The sequence below is a fragment of the Ammospiza caudacuta genome, chromosome 11 (assembly GCF_027887145.1).
Source record: "Ammospiza caudacuta isolate bAmmCau1 chromosome 11, bAmmCau1.pri, whole genome shotgun sequence".
NCBI lineage: Eukaryota > Metazoa > Chordata > Aves > Passeriformes > Passerellidae > Ammospiza > Ammospiza caudacuta.
Window position 1 is genome coordinate 9,545,304 of NC_080603.1, and position 20,558 is coordinate 9,565,861.

At 40.6% G+C, this 20,558-nt stretch overlaps 1 protein-coding gene across 4 annotated transcripts in view; it reads left to right on the forward strand.

The window, feature by feature from the left end:
- The window catches only part of PXYLP1 (2-phosphoxylose phosphatase 1), a 47,898-nt gene that overhangs the window by 24,586 nt on the left and 2,754 nt on the right, over positions 1-20,558 (forward strand). For 2 of the 4 annotated variants that reach the window (XM_058812342.1, XM_058812343.1), the window contains exons 3-5: positions 10,502-10,663; positions 11,540-11,666; positions 19,549-19,688. In XM_058812342.1, the coding sequence (XP_058668325.1) occupies positions 10,502-10,663; positions 11,540-11,666; positions 19,549-19,688 (429 nt within the window). Of the gene's footprint in view, positions 1-5,400; positions 5,495-10,501; positions 10,664-11,539; positions 11,667-19,548; positions 19,689-20,558 lie in introns of those variants that run through there. The other 2 variants (XM_058812344.1, XM_058812341.1) reach the window with 2 other exon arrangements.

Consider the following 20,558-nt stretch of genomic DNA (forward strand, 5'->3'; position numbering starts at 1 on the left):
GCAGAGGCCCTCAGTGCAGTGTATATCAGTGCAGAGCAGTTGATCTTTATTTTGGGACAATACTATGGAAATGGAAGGAGTTGCCAACTGTTTCTGAACACAGCTGATAAAAGCTGTTTGGAAAATCTGTTCCAGGACAATTCAGTTGGATTAGCTCATTTAGCTGGTGCTCAGTTCTGTAGACAGAAGCAGGACAGTGCTTTAAAATCTTCCTGCAGTGCTCATGACTCTTGTTGGATAAGCAGCAGTGGCTGGATCTACTGTATTTATAAAAACCATGCTCAGGCCACTATTCCCCCCTGTTTAGTCTTTGTGTATTTAAGCCTTGTTTGGTGGCCCTCAGGACACTGATTTGGCACAGATGAAGTCTTCCCACAGCATGATGAGATGTGGCAGCTCTCAGCAATAGGAGGGACTTCACCAGAGCCTGGTGGTTTATTGCCCTTCTCACGTGGGAGTCCCAGTGGGGCTGTGGTGGCCCAGGACTGACATAACTGTGTCACTGCAAGCACTGCTGGGCTCTTTTTGCATCTTGTCACTGAACAACATGGAGAAGGAGCACGATGTGACTTGAGCAATGTGTTTACAGAGCAGCAAATCCATCTGCTTGTCTGGGTGTCTCACAGGAACCTCCCCCACTCCCCCCAGACCCAGTGCAGAGCCAAGCCATGGGGTAATTAGTGACATGCTGGGGAAGAAAAGCTTTAGCATGCATGTGTATTTATTTTAAAGAAATTATTATATTAAATTGATGAAAATATAAATCTGTTTGGTGGTGAACATTACATGTAGAGTTTCAGTGTAGTAGGAAAATATGATAAAATACAGCAAGTAATTTTTCACTTTGGGAGGAGAAGTGGAAAAGGATTGTCATCTCTAGAGCTTGAAAAGGCTCAGATTTGCAGTCAGCATTGCTGTGTTATTGCTGTCAGGCTGAAAATCCTGGAAGCTGTTTAAGCAGTGCCATATGCCCTTCTGAATTGTCCAGTGAAAAACAATGGGAGGCGGGGGGAAACCCCTGAAACGATAAAGCTCTTTTCAAAGTCACATCTGGACTTAATAAATGCAAGCACACATTGTATAATTTAATGTATCTGCTTAAATTAGGTCTCAAACACAAGAGTGCAAGGCCTGCCATGTTGTGTTTGGTGCAAAAAGGATTTTCTTAACATATTTATTTTCCTCATGTAAGTTGGATTGTGACCTTGTAAAAAAATCTGCTAGCCATGCAGTTAATGCAGCTGGAAATAAGAAACCTGTTCCCTGCAGTACTGGTGTTTAAAGGTAAAAAGCTACCAGGCATGGTGGTTGTGTGTAGTTGTTCTATTTTACCTTTGAACATGAACACACAAGTACTGAAATCTGTTTTTTTGCCCTGACTCTGATATGGAATAAAGCCCTGGGTCAGTCCCTGTGAGCTGTGGCTCCATGGGCAAGGGCTGCTTTGGGCAAATGCCCCAAAATAAGGAAAACCTTTAAAGAAGGTTCACAGCTTGTGAGGCAGAAAATAGGCAGGCAAGTAGGCTTTGCCCCACTCTGGGAAGGGGTAGGAGGGTTGGCTATTTCTGTCCAGCTCTGTGAAAAGCAGCTGAGGAGAGCAGCCTATTTATAGTAGCTCTCAGCTGTCCATAGGAACATTTGCATCTCCAGTGGAAAACTTTAGGGATCTGAAAACTAAGAAGGCTGAAGACTCGGGTGGCATTGGACTGAAGAATAAGCTTTTGGTTGCATTTCATGTAAGAAAATAACACCAGGATTGATTAGAAAAACTAAGATGCACTTACAAGTTGCAGCTGCAATTGTGTTATTATTCTGGGGAGAAAGCAGGGACTGTGGTGAAAAAACTCATGCTGGGTGTGTAGGCTTCCATTTTGTTTGTGTGTGGCAGGAGAGCAGTGTTAAGTCTTTATTTTTTTTTTTCCTTATGTCCTAATGTTTGTTATTCTCTTCAAAACATTAAAAATCTAAATACTCTAGAGCTCACACTCCTTCCCCCTTCATCAGATCTGACTTCCACTGGGTTAGCTGAGCTCCATCTGCAGCCTCCTAAATTCCCTGAGTTCCCATTTTCTGTCAGTGAACCTAGGATATACAGGATGCTTCAGAAAACTTACATTTCCTGCACTTTGAACAGAGTAACAGTGTTTTTATTTCAAATTTCCCCTGGGTATTTTTGCAGTTGGAGGAGAGTGGTTCCTCGTGTTTGGCTGCCCTGCTCCCAACTCCAGCAGGTTTTGGATGGAGAGTGGCTGTAGCTGAATTCTCCAGGAGAAAGGCAGGAAGGGACCTGATGCTTCAGGCTCTCTGGTGACTGGGTCTGCAAGGCTAAAAGAAAAGGGAGATCCACCTCATTTCTTGATTAAATCACAAGAAGTAATTGGGGGAGGAAATGGGACTTAGTTCTGTGTTACCACCATGAAACTGAAGATGTTTGAGGAACTACAAGAGGAAATATAAACATAGCACTTAACAGAATTTTAAAAACAGTGTTTTTCTGATGTTGACTCAAGTGTGCAGAAATTTACCCAACAAAGATGAGTGCACTGAAATGGACACACACCCTCCTCATCCACCCAACTGTGTGAATTTAATCAATTTCTCATGACAGGTTAAAATTTCTCTGTAAGAATTTGAAATATGATGCTCTGTTTCACAAGTCTGCTGCAGCATTCCTCATGGCCTTCCAAAGTAATTGGTTTTTTTGCTGTAGGAAGGGAGATGTCCATGTTTATTTGATAGGATCAATAGAACTGTTCTAGTGGATTTTAATTTCTGGTGTCAAAATATGCTGTGCTGAAGGCCATGACAGAAGTGTGGCTCTGCAGTATCAAGTGCAGGTGTTCAAGGCTGCTGTGGCAAGCATTTTTCAGCACTTTTGATTAAAAACACTGCCATGAAAAGAATATTTATTCAATGATATCTGCTACTTGCTTGCTACACCTAAATACTGCTTTTTTTTAAAGTTTGTCCTAGAATGTGACATATAGGCTGCTGGCAATAGAACTGTGCTGTAAGACTGCTTGAGAAGTCTCTAAATTACTATGATTTCTTTCACAGAGGGAAAAACAGCAGCAGCAGTCCCAAAATTGAGTGAGTTAAATAGGTGTATGTGTCTGGGCACATGTCAGCCCATAACTCACCACTGGTGCTGAGTGTTTGCAAACTGTTGGAAACTCAGAGGGGATCTGAGTCTCTGCTCGCTGCCATTTGGCTGCTTAGTCAATCCTGTGAGCTTGGGAGTTCCTGCCCTGTTCCCTGCTGAGGCTGATGGATCTGTGTTGGATCCCCCACTGTCAGAGTTTGGGCAGGTAACATTTCAGGTGTGTAAGGAAGGAAGGGCTCCCCTCTGCTGCCCTGCCACAGCTGCACTCAGGGTTGTACCTGTGTCACCTTGGAATGCTGTGAGGTTGAAATACTGGGGAGAAATTGCACTCCAAGGAGCCTTCTTTGTCTTCCCAGGTTTGTTAAAGCAGAGCATTGCATTGTTGCTATTCCAGGTTAAATTTACGTGTGTGCCCTCCTCCATTCCTCACTGTTTTTCTCTCTATTACCCACCTCCCCCATAGCTCCCTTCACTCTTTTAAAATTTTCTTTGTGATTGTGCTCAGAGAATTTCGCAGCACTGTGGGAAGACAGCCTTGAAGCTCAGAGCCTGTTCTGTGGTGCAGAGGGGGCTGTGGCTGCCCATGAGCCCCTCTGTGCTTGAGGGACCCCTTTTGCCCCTGCTCCTCAACAGGCAGGACACACAGCAAGAGTGGAGAAAATGAAAGGGCAAATGCTTGGGGAAGCAGAGTTGTGGTGAAAAAAGTAGTTAAGGGATTGAAACTGAAAAGACACTGAGGATTGTCACTTGTTTGTAGGTTCATTGTGGACCTACATTAAAAAAAAATTCCTCTTCAAGTTCTGTAGGGCAAGAGATTTGATTCAAAGTAAAAAATCCTCTTTTGTTTGTTTTTTTTTTTTTTTTTTTTTTTTGTTAATTAGGCTACACATGCTAATAAACTAAAAACCAGTGAAATTTTAGGACTGTAAAAGTTTAGTAGCTCCATTTATATTTTATATAAATACTAAATCTAAAGTTAGAAACTTGTGTTCACAGGCTTAGAAAGCCTTTCAAAAGACCTTTGTGGTTATTTTTTTGAATAGTACTTAATAGTTTGACCAGTGTGAGGTTAATAAGCCTTTTTTTGTTTGTGTGATTACTCACCATTCACATACAGCACATTAGTGATTGTGCCCTTATGCATTATGGATGAAGGCCCTTGCTGTTAATACAGATCTTACCTTTGAGCCAGTCAGAGCCTTTATTTAGCAATGCAAAAGCAGAAAAGGAGAAAGGTGGGTTGTGTGTCACATAGGCATATTTGAACTTCATTAATACCCAAATGTGCATTTGCAGTCCCAGGCAGAGCTCTAAAACTGATCCTGGGGGTGAGGGTGGGGTTTTCTGGGCCCACACCTGGGGGTTTGCAGGGATCACACTGGGACTTGCAGGCTCATACCCAGGGTCACAGGGTGTCAGAGCTCTGTGCTCAGGTTGCTTCATTTCTCCACTGGCAGTTTACCCTCAGTGTTGCAGGATGTGCTCTTTGGCCCATGTGTGCCTTAGCTGCTTTTTCCAGATTGTTTTTTACTTTTTTTTTTCAGATTGTTTTTTCACCTTTTCCCCCCACCTCAGTTGTTTTCAAGAATTCCTGTCTCTTTTGGGTTGTTCTTCTGTACAGTACTCCTGTTCTAGCTTCCATTTTTTTCCAGGGAAAGAGCAGCTAGAGGAAGAGCTGGGAGCTGGGGTGTTTAACCTGGACAAAAGGAGGCTCAGAGGGACCTTCTCTCTCTACAATCTCCCGAAAGGAGTTTATAACCAGGTGCCAATCAGTCTCTTCTCCCAGTCCCATCAAGCAACAGGACAAGAGGAAATTGCCTGAAGTTGTGCCAGGGGAACTGCAGACTGATATGAGGGAAAATGTGTGGATGTGGCATTTGGGGCCAGGTTTTAGTGGTGGAGACAGCAGTGCTGGGTTAACAATTGGATTCAGTGATCTCAGAAGCCTTTTCCAACCTTATGAATCTGTGGAGTCCACATTCACCACCAGCCTTTCAGAAGCCTGAGTGTTCTGCTCTGTGCTAGGCAGCCTTGTTAGTGCCCTGGTGAAGCAGAAAGGGGTGGGGGGAAAGGTGGAAGGGGATAAATAACTTTTTGTGCTCTCCAACATGTGCGTTTGCTTTTCTTTACCCGTCAGCAGAAGGTTCCTTACAGTGGGCTTGCTGTTCTTCATTTCTGCTCTGTGGCTGCATTGCTATTTGACTGTTTTAAATAGTATGTTTGCATGGGCCTGAAAGGACCTTCTGTGTTATAAAAGATGAAAACTTCAGCTCTTAAGTCAGAAAATTGAGACTAACATGGCTACTTGTGCTGCTGCTTCTCAGGCTGTTTGGAGCTACAAGGGAAAACAGCAATGGAAACTGGTTTTATTGCCTGTCTTTCTGATTTTTGGTAAATATTCTTGATTCTTTTTCATGGATAAATATGTTTCTTCAGTGTTGTTACCTTTTGTATCTCAAGCTGAAAGTAGGATGGCAGGAGGGAGAGAAATTGATAATGAAGTGATTTAGTGTTGGATTTGCTGTTCTTTCTACATGAATTGCACTTTGTGTGTTTGGTTTTCTGCTGCACTGAATCCTGTCAAATTCATGTCAGTTTTGTAGCCCTAATAGGTATCTGTCTCCTGCCTGGGCTTCTGAGCACAATAGCTGATTTGGTAAAGTTGCCATTTTTCCAGAGGGGAGTAGTTGCTGTATAGGAATTGTTATCATTCCACTGAAAGCACTTCTGAGTCCCTCTTGCTTGGAAGCTACTTGTCTGATATTTGGGGGTTTATATATTTGGGCATTCAGGAACTTGGTGGGGAGGAGGGAGTATGGAAGTCATACAATTAACTTTTTGCTCTTTAAATGCCACTGGGTTTTTTCTTAAACACATTTCTTAGTCAAGCTGTTGAGTTCATTTTAGAATGTGCTCTTCAGGTTCTGTGGTATGATTTAAAATAAAGGCTCCTGGAGGTTTTTTTTTCTAATTAAACTTAGTATTGGAATTTGGATTTTATTTATTTTGAACTGTATTGACTTAAAAAAATAATCTGAGTTTGGAGCTGCAAGAATTCTTGAAGGAGTGATTTTTCAGCAGTGTTCAGGTGTGATCTTGTGTGACCAGAGCCTCTCTGTCTCACAAGGCAGCAGCTGCTGTTTGACTGTTCCATCAGGTCTTGCTTCTGCCTGATACCAGCCCATGAATTCAGTTTTACTTTGTGTTTCAAACAACTTTATCCTGGTGGGACTCTGGGAAGAGTTGCATTGAGCGCTTTCCTTTTATTGTTTCTGTAACTTACTACTTTTCCCCCTCACTATAACTTTTCAAAATTGTTGTTTCAAAGTAGTTTTTATGTAGCTTCTTTAGTTACAAAAATAAGTTTATGAATATTGGGAAATAAAAATGTTTTCTCTTTCCCTTTCTGTTGTCAAGCTACTTCTGTAATAACAAGTCCATATTCTTTATAGTTTCAGTGTTAGCAAGGGTTCCAGTTAGATGATGAAATATGTTTCAGATCTATTTTATTTTAACTGCTCTGGTTGGGCTAAATGCACATCAAAATCATGTGTTACATTTCTGGTTTACATTGTTGTATTCCTGTTGTAGTGAAACATGAGCTTTGAAAGGCACAGCAGTGGAAAAATCCTGCTCAAAACCTCCCTTAGTCATAGATTCAAGTGTGACTGTGTGCACACTGGCAGACTTCTGTTTTGGGCAAGTGCATGTTACTGTGAACTAATAGAGAAATTCACATAAAATATTGCTAAGCTGTAAAAAACAATGTGAAAACTGTGTAGCAGTGTTCTGACCTTGTAATGATTTACAGCTGGAAGAGCTGAACTGAGTATGGAAAAAAAAGAACAAATTTCAGCTTCATGTGAGGGGCTTTTTTAAGTTTACTTTTATTTTTTTTTTCCTTTTCCTCTCTGAGCTGTATCAGTTCAATACTGTTTGTACTTTTGTCCCTTACAAATAGACCAGAAAACCCGTGGGGGAGACAGAGGTGGCATTGCCACTGCAGGGGAGGATTTCAGCAGGGAAATAGTTGGATACAGAGAGACTGTCAACTCTTCTTCAAAGAGCTGTAGAGAACTGCTCTGTGTGGGACAGGGAGTACAAAAATGAAGGACCAAACGGAGCCTTCTGTGCAAAGGGAGCTGGAGAGGATGAGAGTGGGAAGCAGGACTGGAGAGCTGGGATAAATGAGCACAGCAAGGGAGCATGAAGGCCAAGTACTTGACATGAGAAGGGAGGGAGAAAGGAGAGAACATCATAAATACACAAGGCACTAACACTGTCCAGGGAATGTTAGGAGATGAGGAAATAATTGAGAAGCAACTAAGAATAAAATTGAATATTAATATTCAATGTACTCTGTTGTTTCAGCAGCCATAAATACAAAGGGAGGATGTGTTAGTTGGGATCCTCATCCCAAAGCTCTGAAGCTGCAGGAACGTTCCAGCTTCTGAGGAGCTTTGACAAGGGCTGAGGAGCACCAGTGTGGCTGGGTGGGATCTTCAGGGTGACTGTGCTCAGCTATGGGAAGGCAGCTCCAGCTGGGATTCATCTCTCCTTGGTCCTGTGTTGTCATTCTTCCCTGCTGTCCTTCTCATCCCTCCTATCCCCTTTCCCCCAACTCTGAAATCCTTGTTATTTTCATCTATATGCACGTGGTGGAGATTTTTAGGAGACTGCAGAGACTGGTGCCCAGTTCATGTAATTCCTTTTTCTATTTAGCTATATTAAATAGATGACCCATGTGTTTGAGTAGGTAATTTGACTGATTGCCACTATTTTCATCCAATATGTGTTATTTCCAGTGTGTTAAAAGCAAATACTGCTTCTCATAGATCTTTTCTTCTCCCTTGTATAAGCCAAGCATATTCACTGTACAATGAGGACAAGTTTTACCAACTATGACATGAACTATTGATATTTCTAATCTCTGAGTCCATTTCCAGTCCACAAAATATTCTTGAGTTATACCCATAGCTGCTGTACAGACTTAAGAGTCACCTTTGAAAATGTTCTTTCAGTTGCTTTTTAAATGGCAAACATATATTCTGGCAGTCCTGCAGGTGTTATTTTTAATATTCAATGTTATTCTTAGTGTTCAATGTTATTCTTAGTGTTCAGTGTTATTCGTAATCTTCAGCTTTATTTTTAATATTTTAAAGACAGTAGATGCTTCACTTTAATATTTAGTGCTTTTCCTTATTCTTGAATTTGTCTGGCAGTGTTATGGTATTTATTCAGTTTGATTAAAATAAATCAGAGACTTATTCTTTCTGAGACTTGCTTTCTGCAGACAAGGTGTTTGGCCTCAGGAATCATAGGCACTTGGTTTTAAAATTGTTGTATGCTTCTGTTGGCTTCCTTAATAGTCCCTAATAGTCTCAGTACAAAAATAGGATATGTTCAGGGTTTTTGTGGTTAAAACTGCTTTAGATGAAAAAATTAGGCTCTTTATTTTGCTTTTAAATTTAGGATCAGAGTTAACTTGGAGTTTTTGCTGTTGAGGTATGGTTTCCCCTGTCTGATGAAACACCCCTGTGTCTTAGCTGACTTGAGCTGCTTCAGCCAGCTCTGAGCGTGTGACATGAGGGAGCAGTAGCTGTGTTGTTTGTGGGTTGCTCTAGAGAGAATTGCTGCAGAAGGCTGGGAGTTGTTGCTGTAACCTTTTCTGGCTTGGAGCCTTGGCCAATAGAATGTTCCTGTAATTTGTGCTGTGGACAGCTGCTGCCTGTAGTGCTGTTTATTTGCAGAGTCCAGTCACTGTTGTATGACATTCTTGGGTTTGAGATTTATACCCCAAGTGCAAATGTACTGCAAAGCCCAGAGTTCCCAACCTCTGGCAGGTATTGCCAAGGCTCTGTGTTACTGCCACTTTCTTAGGCAGGGGTTTGCAATGTCTCACAACCATGTGAGTCTAAGTAAGGAGTTAAAAATTGAATCTGGTAGATAAAGGCAGAAATGGCAGCTGAGCTCCACAATTAAAGTATCCAAAGTGAAAATTACAGTTTAATATTCACACCAAACACAGCTGAAAGCAAAATCTGAACAGTTTAATGAAAAGTTTCAAGTCACTGCACTTGGCAGGTATTGGCCTTGCTCAGCTCTAGCAAGACTGTGGAAAATGCTTGGGTTTTGGTTTGGCAGACAAAGAGTGAACACATAAAATATTTGAAGTGTAATGTATTGTAGTGTAAGAATCAAGAGCCTGTGTTTATTACTGGCTATGTGTTCATAAAAATCTGTGTGTGTTTTGCTTTGGTTTGCTGTCTTCATTGGTTTTCCTGGTCTGTACAACTATTTATTGTGGAACATATTCACATCTGAAATTGGAACTGGGAGTCAAGATGGAACTGACACAGAAGAATTAGTAAAGTTTTGCTTTGAAATTTGTTGTCTCATCTTTTTTTTCTTCTTTTTTTTTTTTTTTTCTCTCAAGGTAAAAGACTAAGGGGCTGTAAATATGAACATTTTTCCTCCTCTTTTCTACCTCTAAAGCTACTGATTAAAATTCCAGAGAAGAGAAGAGAAGAGAAGAGAATAGAATAGAATAGAATAGAATAGAATAGAATAGAATAGAATAGAATAGAATAGAGGCATTTGTTATTGCAAGTGTAGTCTGGGAAGACTCATTAGTTAAGACTCACTGATGCTCTTAGATTAAGGCAGGGTCATTATAACTCTGGCTTTAGATTTAGATATGCTTCAACTTTGATCTGCATGTCAGAAGACTTAGTGGTGGTATTTCTGTTAGCTTCTCTTCTGTATGTGTTTACTGCATTTCTTTGTGTTTCATATTTGTTTGGATAGTCTCAGTTTCATTCCAAGAAATATATTTTCTATGGTTTTTTAAAATTTATTTTATTTTTTTAAAATAAGCCAGACTGTTTAAGGTTGACAAGGTGGCAATGTAAGGACAGGGATTAGTGAGGAAAATGATGAATAATCCAGTCCTTCAATCTTGACTACTTTGTTTTCCCAGTGGTTTGTACTGCCCTCATCATAACTGTGCTGTGTCTTTTGCTGATGTCCTTCAATGTCAGTTTTTAAATAAGAATGATGAGAGACAGCCAGACCTATTGTGGCACTTTTTCTGTGATTCATGCTGAGAGACTGAGAGCAAAAGCAGCTTCAAGGAGAGTGCAAAACCCAGAGTTGTTGTACAGCTGGGTCTGCTCCTGAAGTTTTAGCCAAGCATTGACTTAGACAAAGAGCTTTTCTGGGCTATGGAAATCAGGGAAAAAAAATCACAGTGAAGTTGTTGCATACTGTTGAGAGACATCCTTTCATGAAACCATAATCTTTGTGCATAATTACTTTAAAATAGTGATAAAAAAGTCATAATCCTCTATGTCCCTAAAGTCTCTTGAAGATGTATGGTGTATGTTTTGTATCTTTCAGTGCATTTAATCCCAGTAAACCCTGTGAGGGAGGATGGGTTGAATCCCAAGAGCAGGAAGAGAATAATGCCTGATCTGCTGACGGAGCCCCCTGCCATAGACCCCGTGTATGAAGCTCAGGTGTACTGCAACGTTCCCAGCATCGCCGAGCGCAGCATGGAAGGTGAGCTGGGCTGGGCAGGGCACACCTCAGCTCAGCTGCTTGTTCCTTTGTGCTGGTATTGGAAATGAGAGCTCTGTGCACTGTCAGTTCACTGCTGCTTGGAGAAGGTGGAGCAAATGCCAGCTGGTCACTGAATTACGTTAAATCATTCAAAACCTGCTGCTCCCCTTCCCCTTCCCCTTCGCCTTCCCCTTCCCCTTCCCCTTGCTTTTCAGAAATTGTTCTGTCCGGCCACTAGTCAGCTATAGGTCTAAAACTGAAAGGATTTGGAGGGGTATAGATGTTTAATATTTAAATTGTAATTCTTGTGACACATCAGCTGCATTTCAAACAGTTGACTTGGAATTCAGGAAGAAAAACCCCACAGAAGTAATTAATTTTGGAATTACAAGCCATTAGACATGGTCAGCTAGAAGGCATATTTGCATTCTTTACTCCACAGCAGCTGCAGCAAGTTTGAATGAAGCCCTTCATTAGCATATCCTACTAATGGTTATCAAATAAATCACAAACCAGTATGTCAGAAAGATCCAGATTAGACATGCTGCAAAATCCATCATTATGATGGGAACCTGAAGAGAGGCATTATGAAGGGGGAATAACCTTATTGTGTTGACAGAGTTCTGTGCTTGAGTAGTGTTTTGTGTGGTTGGTGGACTTCAGATGTACTGTGGAGATATGCTGGGAGCCTCAGTTTTGTATAACTTGTCTTGCAATCTGAAGTAAAATATTTCTTAGGTTGGTAAATTGTAATTTCCTAGGGGTGTTTTCTTTCATTTCAATACTAAAGCTATCAAGCTAATGATAGTTTCTTTTTTTTTGTATTAAAGAAAGTGGATGTAGGTAATTTTCTTGTTTTCCCTTTCTTCACTGCAGGTCATGCCCCTCATTATTTTAAGCTGGTGTCAGTTCAAGTGCTAATTCGACACGGCGATAGGTACCCTCTGTATGCCATTCCCAAGACAAAGAGACCTGACATCGACTGCATGTTGGTGCCCAGCAGGTAAAATTCTTGGAGGTTGTCTTTACTAAGCTCTTTTTTTGCTTGAGAATAATTTTTTTCCTCTTCAGGAAACAATTTGTGCAGCCTGAAGTACACTGTGACTTCTGGCCATTGTGTATTGCCATGGTTTAAAAAAGCTGCCCCTGGATCAGTGGTACACAGTTTTTTCTTTGAAACAAAAGCTATTGCATGTTACCAGTTCTGACCAGAGTAAGTTCTTCATATTTCTTTAAAAAGCAAAAGCTATTTAGTTCGATATTTAAGTTGCCATTCCTTTTAGATAAGTTTCTACATTTTCAAAATGTAAGTGCATTGTTTGAGATGATCACTTCCCTTCATGCTTCTCTTCATCTGAATACAAACAGCTCTCAGGCAGCTCAGCACTACCATAAGATATTTGTATTTATTTATCCATATTTGTATTTAGTTTTTCTTTTACTCTTCAGAAATACAGGCTCTCAGAACTTTCCCTTAATAATTTGTGTCAGAATTCAGGAAAAAATGGGAGTTGTACATTTAACTATTAAAATACAAGTTAATAGAAAGTGCTACTGTTTGCTGCTTGACAACTCCCCCTTTCCTGTAGTTACCTCTCTCTGTTTAGATCTGTCACAAGTTAGTTATTTGTGTCTAACTGCCACTAAAACATCATTTTCCTTTCTGTTTCAGTATAGTGCTTTTGTCTAACATCATGTCTTTGTAGATTGCTGAAAACTGTTTTCACACCTGAATCACTTTGAGCTGCAGATCTGATCTGAATGGCTCTTTGTGGGAGAACCTTCCTTTTTTGTTTAGATTCTACTCACTGATATAGGTGAATTATAGTGTACAGCAGTAGAAAAGCCCCGTGATGATGTAATTTCCCAATCTTTGCCATGGCTTGTTTGATTACATGTAAGTACTTTTAAGTAGAATGATGACGGTGATTTTTCAGCAGAGGACTTGCCAGTGAACCTATTGAATACTTAAAATTAAAATTAAAATACCAAGATATGTTAGCAAAAGCTCTGGGCAAATCTACCCCTTCATGCTGCTGTCCCCTCAGCAGTGTCAGTTGTGGAGATTTCAATGGCTGAGGGCTGTGTGTTGTGTTCCTTCATCCATTACTCAGGAAAAGAGGCACAGTAGGTACACAAAGCAGTGTAGATGGACCATAAATAGCTTTTGAGAATGGCATGGAATCTCCTATGTCTTTGATTCCACACCAGAAAACCAAGAACATGATTTCTTGACTCACAAATGGCTTTACTCTCTTGTGCTGGAGGTGTTGATGCCACACTGAAAGTACATTTCACCTTGGTGCCTGGGAGATCATGCAGCAGATCTTCATGGAAGGGATTTTTAGGCAAGTGCAAGACAAAGCAATGATCCAGGACAGCCAGCACAGCTTTACTCAGGGCAAATGTGCCTGACCAGTCTGGTGGCCTTCTATGATGGGGTGACTGGGGCAGTGGTCAAGAGAAGAGTGACCTGTGTCGTCTGCCTGGAGTCCTGCAAGGCTTTCAGGGTGATCCCTCATGGCATCCTTGACTCCAGCTGGAGACTTGTGGGTTGGAAGGGTGGACTGCTCAGTGGATGAATGGATGCAGAGGTGCTCAGTATCTCTGTGTCCATGGAGGCCCTTGGTGGGTGAGTGGTGTCCCTCAGGGCTCTGGGACCAGTGCTCTTCAATCCCTTTGTTACCAACGTGGGCAGTGGAATTGAGTGCACACTCAGCCAATTTGCAGTGACAAGACTTTTGTGTCCAGCTTGAGAAGCGGATCCATGAGAAACTCAAGAGGGTCAAGAAGTTTAAGAGGTTCACCTGGCTCAGGGCAATCCCAGACATGGGTACAGACTGGGAGGAGTCTCTGAGAATAACCCTGCAGAGGACTTGGGGGTTCTGGTGGATGAAAAACTGGGCAGGAGCCAGCAGTGTGCACTGGCAGCCCAAGAGGGTGGACATTGGCTGCTGCTGTTCCTGTGTTCACACTTCAGCTTCCACCAAAATGCCTGTTTTGTCAAGAGGTCATCCAGGTCTGGTCCAACATCCTTCAGGAGAAATTGGATGTTCTTGAGAGGTCCCTAACCCCAGAAGCGCTCTGTGCCTACTGCAAATTGAGTAGCTTCCTGAAATGAGATGTGCATTCCTGAGACTGCAGAGAGGAGACCAAACTTCAGTTATCTCTACCGTAGAGTGGAGTGGGAGTTGTTTTAATAAAAAAATAATTTTTCTAAGAAGATGGAAAATGAATTGTTTGCTAATAGCTATGATAACATTTTTAATGACCTGCCTGTAAGGGGTGAGATTATTTTCAGCATGAAATACTAAGCAGAGAAATATGATCCAGATTCCTAAAGGCTCTGATCTTCTGATCTTTCTTAGTATCTGTCATGTTAGAATGTATGTGAGAAAGCTTTATTGAAAAGATGTTAACAGCAAGTGACAGTGTTAGATGAGTAGCTGTGTTTCTCAGTATTAGTGTGCCACATGAGACCTCAGTTTTGTATTTGCCAGAAAAGCTTTTATAGCTGTTTCCAATTCAGTTTCAGGCAAGGAGTACAACATGAAGGCCCTGGAGTCAGAGAAGGATCAGTGTGGCTTTGACACAGAATGACCAAGAGGAGCAGTTGAGAGGGCACAGCCAGGCTCTGGGGAGGCCAGAGGGGAACACCCATGGCTCTCACTGATTTGTGAGCATTAGAGCGTCGCTGTGTAAATGACACATCCCCTACCCCTCACAGCCACTCAAAGACCTTGTCTCCTCAAGAATAAAATTTATATAAAAGAGCATCTCCTCTCCTAATTTAGGGCAGCAGAAAGATGAAAGGAGTTGGCTCTGCACCATTCTGTCCAGATGTGTTAAAGCTGACCTTACTGAATAAAGCTAGAATGAAGCCATTGTTTTGAGTGGAACATTCATTACTTCAACATCAGGAAGTTATTTGCTGTGTTTGGCTGTCAGGCTTATATTCCTTTGTGATGTAAATTTGGAGGTTGATTGTAAATGTGTTTATATGGGGAGTGTGACAGGGTCTGTAATCACTGCCTTTGAACTGAGGCTTTCTTGCTGCTGTACAGTTGAGCTGAGATGTCTGATGGAAAGTCTGGCTTGTTTAAGCTTTCCGGACTTACAACATCAGATAAGCAAGCTGCTCATATGCAGGCTGCTCTTTATTTGACTTGGCATTCAGCTGATGGAATTCATTAATTAAGCAGATTATGCCACAGCCCCCTGGACTTCTAATGGATATGCAAAATAGCCTTGAGGTCACACTTGGGTTTTGTGAGTTATGGATTGTGACATATAAGTGTGGGATGAATATAAGCAAATGGATTAAATGCTTTGGAGATTTCTTCCATCTAAAACTTCAATTAATATTATTGTTATAATTTTTATTGTTCTGGATGCAAATTTCCAAAGGGAACCAAATAATGCATTTTTTTTCCTCAAGAAAACTACTTGAATGATATTATGAAAATCTGTTCATTGTAGTATTTGCTTATGGGGGCAAGAAATTAATCCCACACATTTTTTTCCTTATGTAGCTCACATTTATAGTGTCAGAAGTAAAAAATATGCAGTGTTTCTTCGCCGAGTTTGTATGTGAGAGAGAAGAAACGCTTTTTGGAAGATGCTAAAATGATTTCAGAAGACTGCTGTAATTTGATAGTAAGCTGGGTTAATTAGCATATACTTGAAGACATTTTGAGAGGTGTTGATGGTAATCATAAGAAGCTTAGTAACAAATACCGAAATTTTAGGTTCAATATGCACTTGTTTTGAAGCTGCCACAGAAACAAGCTGGGAGGTGGGAGATGAGACAAGTGTCATCCTGTGAGCTGAAGGGAGTGTGGATCTGACTTGGAGTGAGGTCAGAGTGGGATCCAGACCAGAGTCAGGTGAACAGAGGTCTCCTGAGGCCTCTGCTGGCTTTAAAGAGTCAGACAGTGGAGGAGATGGGATTCCAGAGCCATGGAATGGTTTGGGCTGGAAGGGACCTCACAGAGCCTCTCATTCCCCCTGCCAGGGGAGCACTGAGGAGTTTGTATAGAAGTGTACAAGCTGTGAGACTTTTATGAATAAATAATCCCCAACTGTACTTCTGCTGCCTTAGGATCTCTTCTGTGGACTACACTGATTTATTGTTGGGTGTAGTGGCTTTCCCCATTCATTTGTTTTGTGGAAAGCACACACTGTAGTACTCCTTTGATCCCACACTTTTTTTGCCTACTTGAACTTCATAGAAAAGACATGTTATTTTTGCTTGAAGTTCTAAAATGATTTTTTTGCATTTTAAGTAAAGAGAAAGAAACTCACTCTTGGGATAGTTTGCAGGCAGAATTTTGTATTGATGATTACAGAAAAGTCATGTTTGTGTGTCTGAAGCCTGGTGGGGTCATGTTTACTCACTGAGTGATGCACTGAGGGCTCTGCAACACCTTGTGAGAAGCTTGCTCCTCTCAGCTGTTGCCATGAATTTTTGTATTAACTCCTCAAAGAAAAAGGAAATTTTACTGAAGGATGCCAGCTCTGTTCCTGGCAGAAATACATAATATAGTTCAAATAGTCATGCAATATTTCTTCCCTTGTACACTGGTTACAGGGTAGCAATAAAAGGTGATATTAAAGCATTTTAAGACCTTTGCAAATATGATATTTAAGTGTTGATTAAGGATTTAAATGTTGGTCCATTTTAATGCTAGTACATGAAAACCAGAGTATTCAATCTGGGATCTATTATCCCAGTGCTTAGGTTGTAAATTACAAAAGGATCAACTGAATTAATTATTTGAGGGAAAAGATGCATCCTCAGTTTTGTTACAGATAAAATTTATTCTATTGTACAGAAATAAAATCATTAGAAGGCAAATGAACAGATTTTAAATAAGGGAACAAAATGCTAAAATTGGGAAGTGTGGCTGCTGTTAGTGGGTTTAAATAAAAAGCTGTTCCATTTTCTGACAAAATTTGAAATATTTTCTATACTCCTACCTTTTGCAAATGTGGTAGCTTGCCATTGTAAGGCCAGGAAAATTACAGAAGGATATCTCTTTAGTTCATTTTTATTTTCTGATTACTCTTATGGAAATAAAATTTTGAGGATAATTCAGTCTTTTCAGCTGTACAACAGAGCAATTTCCTTTGCTTCCTGCTCCAGCAGCCCCAGCAGCCTCAGCCGTGTTGCCTGGATACTCCATCTCCTGCAGCATCTGTAAATTGGCCAATTCAACAGGAGGATTCATATTCTAAATAAAAGCCAAGTCCTGGGGCGGGAGGGGGAATACTTCGTTAGCTGGGAGCCTGAGTGCTGCTGCAAGTCTTGCTGCTGAGAAAAATGGATGTTTGTTTGCCCAGTTGTACAGGGATATCTGTTTAACAAGGAGTAAGCTTTGAGTTTCTATTCAGAAAGATGTCCAAAAGTCATATTTCATATATTTCATAATGCACTTCTGCAGGCTTGGGCTTATCTTGTGCTCACTCTAAATCCAGTGTAATCCAAAGTCAAGTAACTTGCATCTCCATGTCTAATATTATTAATACACTCTATTAATACACTGGAATATAAAATCTTCAATTATCATCCCTTTTGTAGTTTTATCTTAAAAGTTAATTTATTTTGTCTGCCATTTTTTCAGAAAAATCCTTTTGCAAAGTACAGATAAATACTTTTCTTTCTTCTTCCCTTTCTTTCTTCCCACAAGTGATTGCTGGCAATTTTATCAGCACAGATTTGATTCCATTAGAATTCTTTCAGGCTTTTCTAAGCAAAGCAGCAAAAGAAGCAGGATGGATAAAGCAGTTCTGTCAGTTTTCTTTCACATGTATTTGCAGAGCTTATTAATTAAATGAACAGAGTTTAAGGAAAATTTTGATTGTCGGTTTATTAATGTGTAGAGTTTTGCAGAGTTCAAAATTTAGAAAATTGGTGGTTCAGCCTGCTACCTCTGTAATATGCTTAAAATGCCATTTGCTAAATGGGTGTAATTTAATTTTCTCAACTTAATTCTTCCATTTTTAGATTTCACTGCTGGGCTGTGAAAATAGTGCAATGTACAAAATGTTCTGTTGGAAATGTTCATCTGGAGCTGGAGTAAGCTTCTAATGTATGATTGTACCACAGGAAGCTTCCACTGCTTGAGAAACAAAAATCAGGCTTTGTTCTTTCTCTGCTTTGCAAATACTGATCTTCAGTTGCCCTGTTAAAATTACAATATACAGAAGAAGCTATGGATTTAGAATATCATTAATTGGCTGGTTATCCTTTAATTTGAAGTAAAATGAAAAAATTAGTCTGATTTTTAATCTCATTATACTTTTTGTCTCATTTTGCATTTTTTTCTTACTGGCAGTTGTGGGATAATAGTAACATTTTCCTGCCAGCATTTCTTTTTCCTGAAAAGAAATTAAATACAGGGAAATTCAAGTTTTATAAAATGATATGAGCTGCCTTTCTGCTGACAGACACTGATTCTTATGAGCCCTCCTGTATGTGCAGGTTGTGAGCAGAGCTCTGCAAGAGGTCCCCTCATGTGTGAGAGTTTCTCAGTTGGCTCTTCTCAGTAAGCATGGATGTCTTTGCTTGTCCCAGCAAACTTCTATTCCAGACTCTCACTCCTGCTTTAGTGGTGCTACTGCTCCCTCTGGTGTGTCATGCAAGTCAGGTTTCTTTTTGAGACCTGAGGTTTTTATATTCAAAATAGTTTATCCTTCTAACAAATGTAAATATGAATAGTAAACACAAATCCCAGTTATTTAAGAGATCCCTGACAAAATGTATTTTATATATATTTTTTAAGCAATGTGAAAATAACTGTGTTCAAACTGAACATCCTATTAAGATAAGATCTGGAGCAGAGTTGGGTTGCCAAGCAGTTTCTGATGCAGTTCTGCACAAAATTAGAGAGGTGACTGTGTAACCTTTGGTAATTGCTGACATTTAACAAGGAAGTCCCCACTTGTGTAATGCATTTCTGCTGAAGGAATGTGATCACAGATTTATTTTTTAAAGGTTCAGGTTACCTTTGGGTTACATTGTGGGATTTTTTGTACCTTTCTGTGCAACAGTACCACAGTGAGCTGAATCCGTGGTGTATTTGAAATTTCCAGTGCAATGGGGGAGATTAAAGCATTCTTTCACTGACTTGAACTCTGTTTCAGTGAGTTAACTTGGATATTTTAGTGAATATCTCTTCCAGCTGCATTCATTACTTCCACGGCAGAGTATCTTACTTGTGTGTGTGTCCAGGAGTGTTGGCCTCTTTCTTCCTGGATAAAAGTGCAATACCCTAAACAATGATTCCAGTTTTAATGGGGACACTGGGTACTGCTTTCCAGTTCCACGTAATCAAGGCTACATGTGCTATTTGATTTGAGGCTGAAGGAAGTAGAAATAAAAGCTGAGATTGTGGTCAGCATTGCACATTAAAATATCTGAGAATTCCTTCAAAATCATCGGCCTAAAGTACTGTATTGAACCCCTTTAGACTGTAACTGGCTTTGGCTGTGCTGTTAAAGAGCATTAGTACTTCAGAAATGAGAGAGTTTTGGAGGGTTTTTTAAGGATTTTAAAATATATTTTCTTTTTCATTTGAATACATAACAGTATTAGTAACTGAATACAAAGCAACCCCCAGAAATTGCTCTAAAATACTTAAGTGGAAGATATCATAATTTTAACGTGACAAGACATAGTTCTTTGTAGTTCTTTGGCAGATAGTAAGTAGCTAGGTTTCTTTTCCATACTTGCAAAAGTCCTGAGTAAGAGCAGATGTTGTCCCAGTGGGAAATAACTTCACATCATGAAACTTCTGAGCTGACATACTTGGAATACTTGACTCTCTCGAGCTGCTTTCCCATATGCTTTTGGAAGTTTCACATTTTGGTTTTTATCTCTCTAGGAAACCTTCTCATCCTCAGCTTGAAGCCTTCATTAAGCATATGTCCAAAGGGTCTGCAGCCCAAATGGACGGTTCTCTGAGCAGCCTGCCTCACTTCCCCAGCCATTCCCTGTGTGAAATGGGAGAGCTTACACAGACAGGTGAGTTCCTCTGCAGCTCTGTCTCATCCTCTGCTCTGTTAAACACAGTCTGCTTGAGAAGGGACCTTCTGATTCTCTTTATATTGACATAAATGCTTTTTTATGGCATCTTATCATGTTGGTCATATCATCAGCCATGCTGGGATGTGTAACTCAACTGTGAAAGTGGCAACAGTTGAAGAAACCATGCTTTGTCCTATAGCTTGACAATCCTGTTACACACTGGTCAATCTTGGCATCCCATTTAAATTCCTTTGTAGCAAGTCAGAGCACCTTTCTTTCATGTTGCTTCACACCTCAGAGCTGCTCTGTTACCCTTGTGACAAACAGCACTGCTCAGTCCCTCCTGAGGAAGATCTGGTGCTCTGTTACTGACAGGGCTGGGATTCAAAGGGGCCCTGTGTCCCCTACAAGAGATGCTGATGTAGCAGCCAAACCTGGTGTTATGGAAATGCTTTATACGTCTGGTGCCTCTCAAATTCTTGTGGGATCCCTTTGGAAGGAATCCTTGGCCACTATCAAAGTCTTGCAAAGTGTTATCAGGAGAAAGCAAGGCAGGACACCACTGAAATTGCACAGACACACAGATTGTGTCACTGAGCTGGCATCTGGGGACTCCTGTGGCTTGCAGCAAGGTATACAGAGGTGTTCTAGTGCATAAAGGCTTCAGGCCTATTGCTTTGCTGCTGTGCAAGAAATATGGATTCTGGAGTGGAGGTTTAGGACGTGAGAAGGATACACTCTCCAGCTGGATAAAGGCAGAGCTTTAGCATAAATTATCAAGCAATTTAAAAACTCCCTGAGGGAAGATGGAGAAGGAAGCTGGATACAATTGCTACACCTCATGATTGTTTTGTGAGTTTGCACACT